We start from the raw sequence: 14,096 nt of genomic DNA, 5'->3' as shown, positions 1-14,096 counted from the left end.
TTCGGCTTAAAATTTCGCCACGATACAGCTGAATACCCGACATTTACTAAAAAAAATGAGGAATCGAAAATTTTGAACAAATTGGCCATTTTATTTGGCGCATCCCCGCTTATGCTACCCAGTTCGTATTTTTCATGTCGGTGAAATTTCCGCGCCGCGGCTTGCACCTATTCTTTCTCATCTTCTGTATGTTCTCCATAGTAGTAACGTTCCAGAGTTGGATTATTGTTGCGTGACTAGTGCGCGATCGCACACGATGCTTACACAATTTTTATATCGTTTTTATGTTTCTTGTGTTCACCTTTACCGGCGTCTTTTATATGGTGTTTTAAGCAGGAATTACGGAAGCGGTTTGCTTTTTTCGTACTGTTGCAAAATTTACTCGCATAAATTTGCTTTCCTTCCTCATTCGGCTTTGCCGAGCTGCAACACAGTTCGGTGGAGCCTGACGTTTGTTGGTGGTTGCTGTCAAAGTATGGTTACAACTGTACTGCACTGCATAAAAGTTTACCGCTCAAACACTGCTGGTCTACTTGCTGAGCGTTGCTGGGGCTTGGGTGAAAAATTCGCTTGTGTAAAGTATTTTGCTACAGAAACATGAAGTTTGGGGTAGGTTACTTCTCGGCGTGGTCTTGAATTTAACGCGGGCAAAATGCCTAAAAAGCCGGTCCTCACCTTCGAGGCGTACAATCGAGTGGTGGTGTATAGTCTCTAGGATATGTTTGGGCGCAATGGCCCGGCATAACGTGAAGATAATTTAGAGCGTTAGTTCTTCTTAGCTCATTCCTCAATTTCGTACTGCCGTTGTTGTGGGCGTCGCTTTCCGCAGCGCACTTTGTAAAGAAAATGATGAAAGCGCTTCTTTGTCATCGCTTGCAGGCCGCTAACGAGTCTCCGGCTTGAGCTGTCGGCTTTCATTAGTGGTTTTAGTGGTTCCTTCCCGGTCTGCCTTAGCTGCTTCGTGTGCTTCTGGTGTCTTCACCATCAGTAAATCGCCTCTTCAGATAGAATAGTGTTTTCAGTGACTTGGCTTTTCACACCTGGTTCCTAGCCCCGTGGGCATCGGCGCAGTCTGCAGCACAGACCTTGGCATCGCGCCAAAATGCCGCATGGTGTTCCTCGGTTTTGATGGGAGTGCCAGTGGTGGTGGCTCGCTTGAAGAGCTTGACAGCGCGCCAGGGCGATGCTGCGACCGGCTGCGGAACTGCATACGGGGCGACTTTTACCGCGACAGCGTTAGAGCGGACGTTCGGAACAAAAGTCGTGCGCGTTGACACACTGATTCAGGATTGGTTGACAGTGGTTGTGACATCACACCATTATCGACCAATGAGAGGGAGACTCCCTTCACCAGGTGTCAAGGCGGATTACGGATGAGGGGTTAGCGCGGTGCCAGCTGCGCAGCAGTGAGAGCGTGTGGAAAGTTTGCACTGTTCTGCGGTTGACGCACCAAGTCACGTGTGAAGGTGCGTGACGTGGCTCTCGGGGTAGAGGAGCGGCAAAGGATCGCATCTCAGTCGTGTCAGCAGCCCGTTTCTAGAGCGAAAGCTCTATTACTGCATGTCTCCCAACGTGAATCTTGATGCGCGTTTCTCCTTGAGGCCCCGGAGCGCAGGCAAACCACGTGGCTCGCCAAGCAGAGGCGCACCTGCGCGCGCTAGCCGGCTTCGCCATTGTGGTACCACGTGACTAGGAGAGGGTGTGACAGTTGCTACGTCGGCGGTTTCTCGTTGAGTTCCGCCGTGGAAGAGGCGCGCACCGGACCGAGTGTGTCAACTCTTCGGCGTCGCCGTCAAGCCCCGTCCGATCATCCAGTCGATATAGCTCGCCAAGAAGGTGTACTGCAGAGGACGCGTGCTAAACGAGCTGCTGAAACTGAGGAGCAACGAGAAGCCAGACTTGCGAAGCAACGGAACAGAGCTCTCGCTCTGTATAACTAGGTTTAGAAGAGTTAAACCTCACAAATTTTTGTGAAAAGGGATTCCAGGACGGATGGGTGCATAGCGTAATAGTGTTTGTGGAGCTGCGAAGGAGGGCTAAGTGACCTGTAACGCTATCGCTTTGGGTTTCCTAAGGGCTGGTTAGGAGTTTGCAAATTTTTAAAGAGCGTTAGCTCTTATTCATCGCGCTTCTCGATTTCTTCGGGTCTGCTAGCACCTCCCTTCGGCCCGAAATTTTCTAAGTCCGAGGAATTCAAGATGGCGGCCCCCATAGCAAAACGATATAGCAACCCAAATGGTGAGTGATTGGTGACATCATTAGTATATCGAATTGGTGATTGATTGGTGATGTCACTGATTTTGTGACCTCATAATTAACTAGTCACGTGACTATGTTAAATCGCTTATACTTCAGTAATTAATGAGTTCGTCATAAAACGAATTAGATATTTGGGAACCTCTAGATGAGTAGAACACGTTAGAAGCCAATATTAACTAATTAAGCCAAGAATTAGTTACGGTTAGGCTTAAATTTAATTCCTTATAATTAATTAAGAGATGACGTTATGATCTAACTAATGTCATATTCGTAACGGGCTCAATGAGTAGATCATGTTAGACACCAATATCGCCTAATTAGGTTATTTAGTTATGGTTGGGCTTAACATGGCGGCCGTGACGTGAGCACTGGCAGCTCACAAGGCGGGAGGCGCCCGCTCGCCGTGAGGTATGGAAAAGTATCATAATCACGTGGTAATACATCGCATGGACGTTAGATTGCGCTACCAAATAGCTAACGCTCGTTACTTCAACGTCTTCCAGATGGTGGCGGAATAATTTGTTTTTAACGTTTACAGATTTGATTTTAAAAACTGTGACAGGTACAGAGGCAAAACGCTTGTCTAGATCACGTTCTGGGCGTGTTTTTGGCTGAACACGCGATATTTATCGACATTCGGTTAAAAATGGTCTTTATGTAATCATATGCAGTTAAACTCGTAGGATTTCATCGTCATTTTTTGCCTTCCTGGTCGCAGCGACATTGGAAGCTGCGGAACACACAGCTGGGTTGTTCTAGATATGTGTTTGCCCTCTGTACGTCTGTGCAGGTGGACTGTATATTAAGGCGAACAGTATATACATGATAGGGCTCTATAATTAGACGTTTGATGAAGTAAAATAAACTAATGGGCTTTCTGATTTTTGAATTTAGGGAGCAAGATTATATTGCGAAATTGAAGGCCGTCAACATCGGAAGTGCGCTGAGCTTTCATATTTTATTTATCGGCAATTAAATTCGTAATATCGAACGTGAAAAAAGCGAATTTGAAATCCCGTTGAGGTAGCTTTCCCGCTTTGCGCATTCATAAAATGGTGCGCTCGTATCGCTAATGAAGCAAATACCGACGCTGCTTGTGTATTTTATAACGTAGAAGTAGTTAACGTGATTCCGGCGACGGTACTACGCACAGCGATGCCATTTAGAAATGCGGGAAAGCCAACTCAAAAAACTTTGAAATTCGAAATTTCGACGCTCGATATTCCGAACCCATTGGCTATAAATAAAATTTAAAACTGGGCTCACCTTTCATATTGACGGCTTTCAATTCCGCAGTATAATCTTGCCCCCTAAAATAAAAAATGTTTGGTAATTTTAGTTCAGTAATCGCCTTTTAGTTGAGCTCTATTACGTACATATTTTCGCCTTGCTGTACAATCCACCTGCAGAGAGCACACCGACGTGCCTCTCACTGTTCTCAAAATAAAATGCGTAAAGGTTAAAAAATATTCACCGCGTATATGATAACAAAGCTGACCAGACATTGCGAAAAGGGAATGGTTTGGGTTTGGTTTTATGGGGTTTATTATCCCAAAGCGACTTAGCCTATGAGAGATGCCTTAGTGGAGGTCTCCGGATAATTTCGACCACCTGGGGTTATTTAACGTGTGCTTGAATCGCACAGTATGCGGGCCTCTAGCATTTCGCCTCCATCGAAATGTTACTGCCGCGGCCGGGATAGAACCCGCGTCTTTCCGGTCAGCAGCCGAGGGCCTAACCACCGAGCCACCGTGGCAGCGGAAGGGGAATGGTGCACAAGGCGACGAGTACAGTACGGCTAACTCTCAGACATTCGCGTTCAGACGTTCTCGTAATCGCTCTGTGCGTTTTACTTTAGTACGGGCTCTCTTTGGTATTTGTTCTCTAAAGACCAAAGCCTGTAATAAATTTTGTTCTCGAGAATTTTGTACACGGCGAAGCCTTAGCGTCTGCATACTTTCTGCTGCGCGGGATGCAGTGGTGGTTGGGAGCACAGGACCGAAGAGAAGCTCATCGGAGCCGCATTGTGGAAAACTGAACCTGGTTAACTGAAACTGGGCTTAGCGAAACTGTCAGATGCTCCTGAATTGATACCTTCCTTTTCGTTGTTAGGAAAAGCAAGGCTTTTGGGGAACAACACAGACATTCGTGTAGCTCGTAGATTTTTAGTATAGTATCATGACAAGGACCGGAAATTCAGTAGTGTTGCTGCCCTCGGCTGCGGCTTTTGTATCGCATGCACGGAATGTGGGATTTGAGCGGGAAGATAGTGTTCATGAGGGTGAGCTGCGTGCCTCTTCGTCCTGCAGCAACAGGAGGAGGACAACGAGCTCAACCCGGCTCGCATCACGGCCCTGCTGTCTCTGCCTGGAAGCGTGCTGGTGGGCACCGCGCAGGGCATCCTCATCATCTACCACCTGCTGCCACGCTGCACCGCCACCAGCGACTGCAGGACTGACTCCAGCACTGAGGGCGCGCCGCCTGTGAAGTTCGGGGTGAGTTCCACTCCATGATGGTGACTGTGGCTACTGGGAATACCATCGATTTGATGTTGCTGAAGAACCACGTCATTTACAAAGAGCTGGTGATGATGATGAGGGTGGTGATTTGATTTTAATGGCGCAAGAACGGATTGGCCAAAGTGTGTCAGTGCTAATGTTCTTGGTCTGCACAGGGTCGGGTTAGAGACCCCAATTTTCCAATAATTTCACCCCAAAGAATCTGAGCACAGGCCAGAGGAACAGTAAGGAGGAACAACAGCGCCTTCATCATTTTTTGGATATTGTATACCGCTCCTAAGGGCTGAGGCGTACTGTCTACTTCTTATTTGCAGGGTGCTCCGTCACCTACGACAGGTGACCGAAGCCCAGCCCCGGAATCCGAAGCGAGAACTCGCAATGACAGTGGTTACGTCACATCTACCCCAAAGTATGCCTCTAAATGCCCAGGCTCGACGCTGGCCGCGTACAAGAGCGACGACGGGGTGAACGACACGAGTGGCAGTCAGCACTCCTTCCGGACGGTCATCAGCAAATCCACCAGCTGCCTCTCTTCGTCGCCGAGGAACACGTCGGAGGACGAATCCTCGCCGGATTCCAAGAGGCACGATGGCAAAAAAGTGAATGGCCTCAAGGAGGACGGCGACGCAACACAAGAAGAAGCAGGAATTCAAAAGAGTGATGTCAGACGTGATCGTGCCAGAGACAAAGAAATCACGCGAGACAGCTGGCAGGCCAAAGGCAAGTCTTCCGGCTCATCAGCAAGCCCGAGGAAAGAGGTCGAGTCGTCGGGCGAGATCCACATGAACGGTTCAGAAGGCAAAAAGAAGAATCGGAGCACCGTCGAAGATCATGCGCGTCTCCCGTCGTCGCCGGGTCGAAAGATTGGCCGACACATAATGGACCCGTCCGAGATCAGCATTTGCCCCGTGACGGAAGTATGCGCAGAAAACACGCGTAAGTGGAGCCTGCGTACGGCAGACAGCTGCGTGTCCATGATCGAACTGACAGCACCGCTCCGGAAGCAGTCTTCGTGGAGTTCCACCACCGCAACCACGCTGAGCCATGTGCTGAAGCGGCACAATGCCAGCGTCGATTGTCTCCCTGCGTGGCTGAGCCGGGACACGCTAAGTTCTTCCCTGACCAGCGACAGCTACGACTTCGACGACTTCTTCGTGCAGTACGCAGACGACGGGATGTCGTCACTCACGGCACAGGACTCCCGCGGGATCCCTGCCCCGGCTTGCTTTGCGAGCGAGGAGGCGCAGCGGCTGCTCGAGCGGCTCACCGTCCCTACCGTGTATCTGACTCTGGGGAGCCACGAGGAGCGCTCCAGCACGGGCTCCTTCTGGACTGAGAATGACGACGGCGCCGAGACGTCCACCACACACGAAGCGACCACGAGCGAATGGCCCGAGGGGCCCTCCTACGACGGCAACCAGCCGAGCAGCGACTTGGGCAGCAACATTTCCTTCAGCAGCATGGACCCGCAGTACGCGTACGAAATGCTCGTCCAGGAGAAAATCAAGATTTCGGACAAGGCCATTCGCTGCCTCGTAGAACTAAGGTACGTGCTGCCGCTGCATGACGCCTTGTTATTCGCTGCACTTCGCCACTGGATATACTTGTTGATTATTAGTTCCTGATGTATATCCTGCTTATATCTGGTCCTTCCGAGTAAACTTATATGAGTCTTTTCTTTTTTTTAGGCGTAAAGGAGGTTCTATTGTTATCAGCGGAGCGGGCTGCTATGGAGACGACGAGTCGGTGTTGAAGTGGACCGAGGAAGGTGAAGAGGTGAGGTGAAAACAAAGTATATGTCTGTGTCAGTGCTAAATCCACTGCTGGGCTGTGTCCTTCAAGCAGTTAGTTTTGTCAACTCCATCGTGGCACAGCGAATTGTATTGGTGGCTAATGTATGCAAGCAGTCCCGTACTGACTAGGCCTATTACGCATCCTCACGCACGTGTTCTGGGATCTGTACCAGCAGAGGTAGATTAGGCGGCTGTTGGTTCATGTCATTATATTGGCCAAGCAACGTGTATTCATGATGAATTCGGTTCTACGGCTATTCTTCTCAGTGCAAGATAGATAGATAAAGAAAGAGGGGGAAAGGCGGGGATGTTAACCAGAAAGGCTTCCGGTTGGCTACCCTGCACTGGGGAAGGGAATGAGGGGTAGTGTCACTGGAAAAAGCATTAGCGCCGAAAATAGGTGCAGCGATGGAAGTTACTACTATTTATATCAGTGCTTTTACCTATCTTTTTGAGCTGTTTCGCTGTCTTAGGTGATCTTTAGGAACGACACCACATCATTACCAACGAGATGAAACAACAGCGCTACAAAATGCCGCAACAGAGCGCTCCCAGACGCCATGAAGGCTGGCTTGTTTTCTGAACGTATGGCTTTATGGTACAAATAGTAGTTTCAGTTATTATTGCGTCGGTAAAATATCCGTCGCTTACCGGCGAGACGCCGAACCATGTTAATATTTCATACCGCGGAAGCTACCTGCATGCGCGCGAATAGCTATTCCTCGGTGGACTCACTTGTTCGAGGTGGTTCGGATGCCTGAACCGTCCAGCTAATGCGAAAAACATAGTATCACGTGCTAAATGTGCCCACTTGAGTTCTGCTTCCATTCCTGAAAATTCTCGCTTGACCTTCCCAGCATAATGTTCATTGTGTGCGGCTGTGTGAGTTCGGAATCTTGTAAAAACATAAACAGCTTGTGAGTGCCGCTTCCTGACACGCTATGTTTTAGGCTTCATTCTAATTTCTAGAGAAAAAAAAACATTTTCAACTGACTTTATATTATTCAGGCGCGAAGAGGCCGCATTGGGTGTGGGCAGTGGTTGTGGAACATCTCCGAGTTTACCTTCTGTGTGGCCTTCATGCTGCAGAAGCTGTGGACGAACGATCCGGTGATCGAGGTGTGTCCGTACACCAACACGATCAAGCCGTCTCCGTACACACGGTCGCGCTTGCCGCGCAAGGTGTCGGCCGCGCAGACCAATGGTCAGGCGCGGACCCTGGAGGCGGGAGGAGCAGCGGCGATGACCAACGGCCCTGCCGGCGGCGGCCTCATGCAGCGCAGCCGTGGACGCTCGCTCCTGGATGCGCCCAAGGCGGCCACTTCGATGGGCGCTCGGCTGGCGCGCATGCAGAGCATGTTCGTCAAGAGCACTGAGAAGAGCTAGGCGAGCTGCTCCGTGCAGGCGCCAGTGAATGGACCGAGGGTGGTTCTCTGATATCAATGCTTGGCTTTGTGAACGCTGCGTGCGCGAGTGGACGCTGTCGGATGGAGCATTCTGATGACTGTTTAGTACCGAAGAACCGTTTGGAGTTGAGATTGTGTGGAGCAGTAACCTAAATTCATCTCTGGTGGAAGGTTTTCCGGATGAAGGATAGAGGTTTTGCTGGTGAATACTGTCTTTGTTGTAAGGGAAGACGCGTACGGGCTGAATGATTTGCTTAAATATAGCCATTAGTCTCGACAGTTCCCAGTGCATATGGAAGAACATGTTAAAGATGAGTGCAGCTAAACTACTAAATCTGGGAACGTGACGTACTAAGAATAATTGAGTGTTTTTATGTGCTTTGTTACCACGTGGCGTTGAATGTCGTTTTCGAGTTACCTCCTCAGTCGTTATTGTTCACTTCACATTTGAATCGCAGTCGTTGACCTGTTGACCTTGTATCTCAGAGGTGAGCGAGTGGTAATTGTTCTCACAGAGCCTTTCATTTCGCGGGCCTAATTTTCACCACCATTTAACAGCAGTGGAGGGTGACGTCCTCGTTGCAATATCATTACTCGGGTTGTAAATTAGCGTACATTGCTGGAGAAAGGCGATCAAGCCTCAACGAAAGGGGCTCGCGAATTCGGCACGGCTCGCGACACTGGAGGGGTCAAAATTACGCATCTGATATAAAGTTCGCCTAGATCTACGTCGTTTTTTGGCACCAAACGCAAATTTCTGGCATCTGAGTTCTTGAAAATTCTACGTCTCCCAGCTGCAATGAAATCTAAAAAAAATCTTGCTGGCATTGATGTGGCAGTTTCAAATGTTTTTTTTATTTTACTTTTTTTTAGCGTACGCCGCACGTAGCGTCAGACTTAAAGCATCTTGATTTTTAACCGCAGTTTTTTTTTGTGATTCTCTTGTGTGAAAATGAAACGCTCTGTATAAAAGTTTCATCCAAGTTTTTGCCTAGCCTTCCTCGTTTCTCGCTTAAAAGAAAAAAATAAAAAGCATATGTGACTTAGTTGATTTATGTGAATTATGTGTTTCACAAGACACTCGAGATTTTTTTCTTCTTATCGTAACTGTTAAAATGAAAGGAGAGGTATGCGAGTATAAAATTTTTGATTGTGAAGCGAATACGAATATTAAAAATTAGTTGCTAATCGAATGAAATATTTTCGAATATCAGTGCAAGTAGTTCAAACATAAACAGTTTTCCACAGAGCACAGATATCAAACAAAACACAGATATTACAAAATTTTGTTTTCACCCATCTTCAGCATAATTTACTATACCTTTAAAGCCCACCAAGCATTAAATAAGGGAAGAGGAATAGGGTAGTAATAGTAATACATTTTATTTTGTAAACTAATGCCTCATTTCTAATTCTTGGGATAACAATTGCATTCAATGAAAAAAAAAGAAAGTCTGGCATCACAGTTTGACCTAATGCTCGCATGATAAAGGAGCTTACCGAATGCTGTCATCACTCATTGTAAGGTGGCCATATACCTCCTTACTGTAGGAATGACGTCAGCGGTCGATCGATGGGAAAGAGGGGGGAGGCTCAAGGCATTGCTGGCAAAAGCAACAGGACTGTTCGCGAAACGGACACAAGAGCAGCAGCTTGAGCTGCAACGTGAGCGGGACCATCCCTACCGCTCTGTCTCGCGCGATGCTTAAAGACAAGGCGCCGGCTGTGGAATGCCACTCCAAACGCTGCGTTCTCGAAGACGCGTTCTAAGTCTTCGAGGCGTGCTACTGACTAATGCTTCCTGCATACCCCACTTTTGCCGCCATTGATCTTTAAATGTACTTGTGCCCTGCATGCCGAAGCACTTAGCCCTAGTGAACCTATTGATATCGGTTTTGTGAAAAGCGATTTGTGATTATGCTTTATTTTCTTGAAGAAAGACCACTTGAAAACATGCTGCGCCACATGAGCGAGCAGCGGAGGAAAGTTCGACGATCGGCCACATTTTATGAATATGATGTAGCCAATGTGACAGTATGCAGGGATCGTCTCTCTGCTCCGCGCTGAAGTTACGTTTATTGACTGTTCTGTCGTCTCCTTTCGCTTCCGTTTCTGCTTGGCTTCGGGTTTCCAAGCACGGGGTGCAGCGACACCTAGGTATGCGGTATCCTTAGATAAGGCGCCAAAGAAATCGCAGATTGCTATTAAGAAAACTATTTTTTCGATTAACTTTGTTTGCTTTTGTGTGACAACATAAAGCTGTGTGGCAAAAAGTGATGCTCTCTTTCAGATGTCAGTGCTCTACTTTGACGTGTTTGGCTAATGCATAAATGTCTGCGTCATCAGCAGTATGCTCCTACCAGTGATTGGTGTGCTTGGTGGTGATTTGATAATTTACTTACTTCATGATATCAAAGGATTGCAGAATATCGGTTTAAGTGCACCGTAAAGCATAGCTTAGTTGTGAGACTTGCGCGAGCACCCTCTGACGTCTGTGTCGAAAATGTTGGCAGATGTATGCTAGCAAGAAAATTTGGTTTGCCGAGGCTGCCTTAGGCTTTATAGGACAACGACCACGATTAGAAAATGAACTTATGATTTAGCTCATCCTTCACCGACGCTGCAACACAAATTATAGCGCAGGCAGCGCTCCTAATAATATTTCGCTCAAATCCCCGCACCGAGATGTAGGAACAGTTCGTCAAAATCTTTCCCACCTTTAGGTCCATTTTTATCGCTCCATGTCTGGCAATGCAGTAAGTGTACTGTGTGAGCATAGTTAAAGTGAACACGTGAGCGCGCGTCAGGCAGCCTCGTTTGGCGGCGGTGGCAATGTCACGGGGCCTAAATTGAATGCGACAAGAGAAGTGGTGTTGCGCTTTCGCCAGGTTGCGTTCCCTCTGGTTGCATAAAACGCAAGCAGGCAGGCGTGTCCAAAAGGCAGCTGCTATGTCCCCCCGATTGAAATGAGTCTTGCCACATAAACGGCGGAGTGCCGTGTGCGCCTCATGTTGCAACCGGCGGTCATTCGTTTTGACCGCTCTAAAGTCTCACCGAAATGACGTCATTCTCTCATCATACCGCGCCCCTTCCTGGCTGGTCGACTGGGACAGACACGCGCTGTTGCTGTGGCGGTGTCCAACAGAATGACGCGATTCGCTCCCTTTGCTGCGAAGTTGCAGCCACAATGCACCGCCTAAGATGTCCGATGAGGCTGCCTGCCACGTGCTAATGTGTTGTCTTCCATACTTCTCACATTAAGAAAGCGTGTTACATTCATGATTTTTGTGGGGAGCGAAAACTCGTGCGACGTTTTAGCCTGGCGGGATTGGAGCCTGGGTCTTCGCTGCTACTGAGTCGTAGGACCAGAACTCAACCGTGGCCACGGCTGCCGGTTTTCGATGGAGGTGAAAGGCGAAAAAACGCTCATGTGCTAAGCGATGTCAACGAACGTTAAAGAACTCCATGTAGTCTAAATTAATCTGAGCCCTCGACTACGGCGTTCCTCATAGTCCATGTACTGCTCCGGGATGTTAAACCTCAAAATTTACAATTCAGCAACACCTTTCACTGAAGCGACCTTTTCTCCGCACTGTTCAGCATCTCGTCGGTACGTGAGGATGACATCTGCAAGTTTTATCCAGGACTCTTAGTAATGTTCACTCTTTGCCCATATTTTCACAGCGATGTGCGAAAACTGTCAAGTGACAGAAAGCGATGAAAGAACTATGGTTGAAGTGTCAGTATGACGGCTGAAGTGTGGCTGTAGGCTTTGCTTCAGTGCGGTTGCGAGTTCATCCTTCAGTTTGGATATTTCTGTTCTGAAACGCTTGCAGATATTCTGCAGCCGTCATAGCACTGGCTGCTGCCATGTGCGTGAAGGGAACACGAAAATAATGTGTCATCAAATAAAAATAAATCAGTCAGCTGTGCACTTTATGAAACGTCACATTTCTTAGCTGTGTTTTGCGCTTTAGAACTGCGTCGCCAATTTCCCAGGGTTTTTGACAGTTGCTTCCAAAGATATTAAAAATGTTGTACCATTTTTACGCTTACTTTGATTCTCCCATAGCGAACCCCCCTTCCCCCCCCCCTTTTCCCTCATTTTTTGTTTCTGTTAACTTTGACGTTTAATATGTAATTTCCCTCGCATGGGTGCAACAAAAAAAAATTTCGTCGCTAAAAACGCACTGTTTGTAGGAGTGGGAAATCCAAGTATATAACGACGCAAAAGATGCAGTCAAGCTTAATGATGGACTGGTACACCTCCCATGGTCTGTTACAGTGTTCTTTTTATATCGTTGCTGAAATCCACAATTGTTCCTGTAGTGAATTTGATTATGATGTTTCCGCAGTCTGGTCGTAGACCCAAGAGACCAAGAGTGGTCCAAAAAAAGGATTTAGTCAGCCTTTCAGTAATGCTTTCTAGAGCATGTAACAATAGCAGTTCGTGCTTGTAACTTGTGTTGTTGATGCTGGCTAATCTTTTTTTTTAAGACCTGCATAAGTGCACCCTGTACCTCAGCTCATGTTTCCGTCTGTATCCCTTGCTAAAATAGTCGGACGGCGCTCCCATATTGTGCGAGTGCGGACAAGGCGTGGTTGAGTTAAACAGGCTGTTGCAATGTTCCAGAGCTACTTTTGGTCCTTTGCCGTGTTGTCGGCTGATATCACCGAGCTGGCTGGGGGCCTATGTTACCTGTTTGGTGCAATTCAATTGTGATTGATGTTGTTTGTTGATTTTTATTTTTTGTCGCTTTTGAGTTTTTTTAATTACTTCACCATGAGTACCAATAGCGCACGGACATTACGAATTGTTGCACTTACGTGCTGTGATCGACTAGAAGATTCTCGCATATAACTCGTCTTTTGTGCTGTCTTCCGTCGTCCCAGAAGGCGATTGTGGCACCAACCTCTGCGCTAACAGTAATCTTCGTACCAACTTTGTTTTAACTCGTGTACTTTGATTTGCCACGCAATAGTGCAATGTTTTTTTTTTCAGGTTTCACTTACACTTCGCAGTAGTCAAACACGAACCCTACAGAATGCTGATGACGACGAGATCTCTAGTGCGCCCAGAGTTTTCATTGTGTGTGTATGTGTATATCTGCTATGTAACTTCCTGAAAAAAAAAATTTTCTCATTGTTGTTTGCTTTTGGTAAAAAGGTGATTTCTGTTGCTTCTACAAACTATATAGTGTGATGAGTGATGTATAGAGCCTTTTTCCCTTCTTTCAAATAACGTTGTAAATAAAGATATATCTGCCGTTTTTCATCTGCAATTTTCTTAGTGTGTCTGGTGTCTGCCCCTGCTGACGCCATGTTCAACGCCCCGTTGTTGTGGCCAGGACCACTGTGCGTTCTCGGGTGACAGCAGGGTTCAGCCATCCGTTAGCTTGCCGCGCTACTTCCTGCCACAGCGGAAACGGGGTTCCTGCCAAGCAGAAGATTTTAGCAGTTCCTGGAACAAATGTTTATTTTGCATTGCCACCACGAATCATAGGTGGGCCAATTGTAATACTGCGGTGTTGGCCAGATGTCTAGGAGCACAAGAAGCCCCTGGTGTGTGGTGTGTGTTCGTGGCCAGAACACTAAGTACAGACAGCGGTGTTACCACACTGTGCGTCCTATTTTGCACTCGCTGTTTACTTGCAAGGTCCCTTCAAAATTGCTATAAAAACTACCTTGTCGTCCGGCAACAAAAGCTTGAAGACACGCTTGTGCGTGTGCTGAAGACTTGCCGCGATCACTGTGCCTCAGATGTCTAACTGTAGACACGCGGACAACGCCGCTTTTCGCTCTAGTTTCGTTGTTTGTATACAGCTTCAGAGTGGTAGTTTGCTCAAGAGGATGGCAGAGGCACCTCTTGATTTTCTCACCTTTGCCAGCGTTGCAAGTTGTGGGGACTTTTCCTCACTACATCACCCTTTAGTTTTCTTTCTCGCGAGGCACCCTCCCCGGTTAGATACTTTAACTTGTAAACAAAGGAGGGAGCCCACGCCGCAGACGGCGTGATGGCTGCGCGCGCGCGCAGGAGAGAGCACATCCTCTTGGTCTGGGACGCAGCGCTCCGCTCTCCGCCAGCGGGGCGAGGCCTCGTGGGGAGGAACGTTCTCCCG

The 14,096-nt window shown here is 47.8% G+C and overlaps 1 protein-coding gene across 4 annotated transcripts in view; it reads left to right on the top strand.

Moving 5' to 3' along the window:
* Positions 1 to 13,252, top strand: part of LOC144114520 (uncharacterized) — a 436,123-nt gene extending 422,871 nt beyond the window's left edge. For all 4 annotated transcript variants that reach the window (XM_077648322.1, XM_077648321.1, XM_077648320.1 and 1 more), the window contains 4 exons: positions 4,569 to 4,754; positions 5,093 to 6,324; positions 6,467 to 6,554; positions 7,661 to 13,252. In XM_077648322.1, the coding sequence (XP_077504448.1) occupies positions 4,569 to 4,754; positions 5,093 to 6,324; positions 6,467 to 6,554; positions 7,661 to 7,957 (1,803 nt within the window). In that variant the 3' untranslated portion in view covers positions 7,958 to 13,252. The remainder of the gene's footprint in view (positions 1 to 4,568; positions 4,755 to 5,092; positions 6,325 to 6,466; positions 6,555 to 7,660) is intronic.
* The last annotated feature ends 844 nt before the right edge of the window (positions 13,253 to 14,096 follow it).

The sequence above is a fragment of the Amblyomma americanum genome, chromosome 1 (genome assembly GCF_052857255.1).
Source record: "Amblyomma americanum isolate KBUSLIRL-KWMA chromosome 1, ASM5285725v1, whole genome shotgun sequence".
Taxonomy (NCBI): Eukaryota; Metazoa; Arthropoda; class Arachnida; order Ixodida; family Ixodidae; genus Amblyomma; species Amblyomma americanum.
This window is presented reverse-complemented; position numbering and strand designations above follow the sequence as displayed.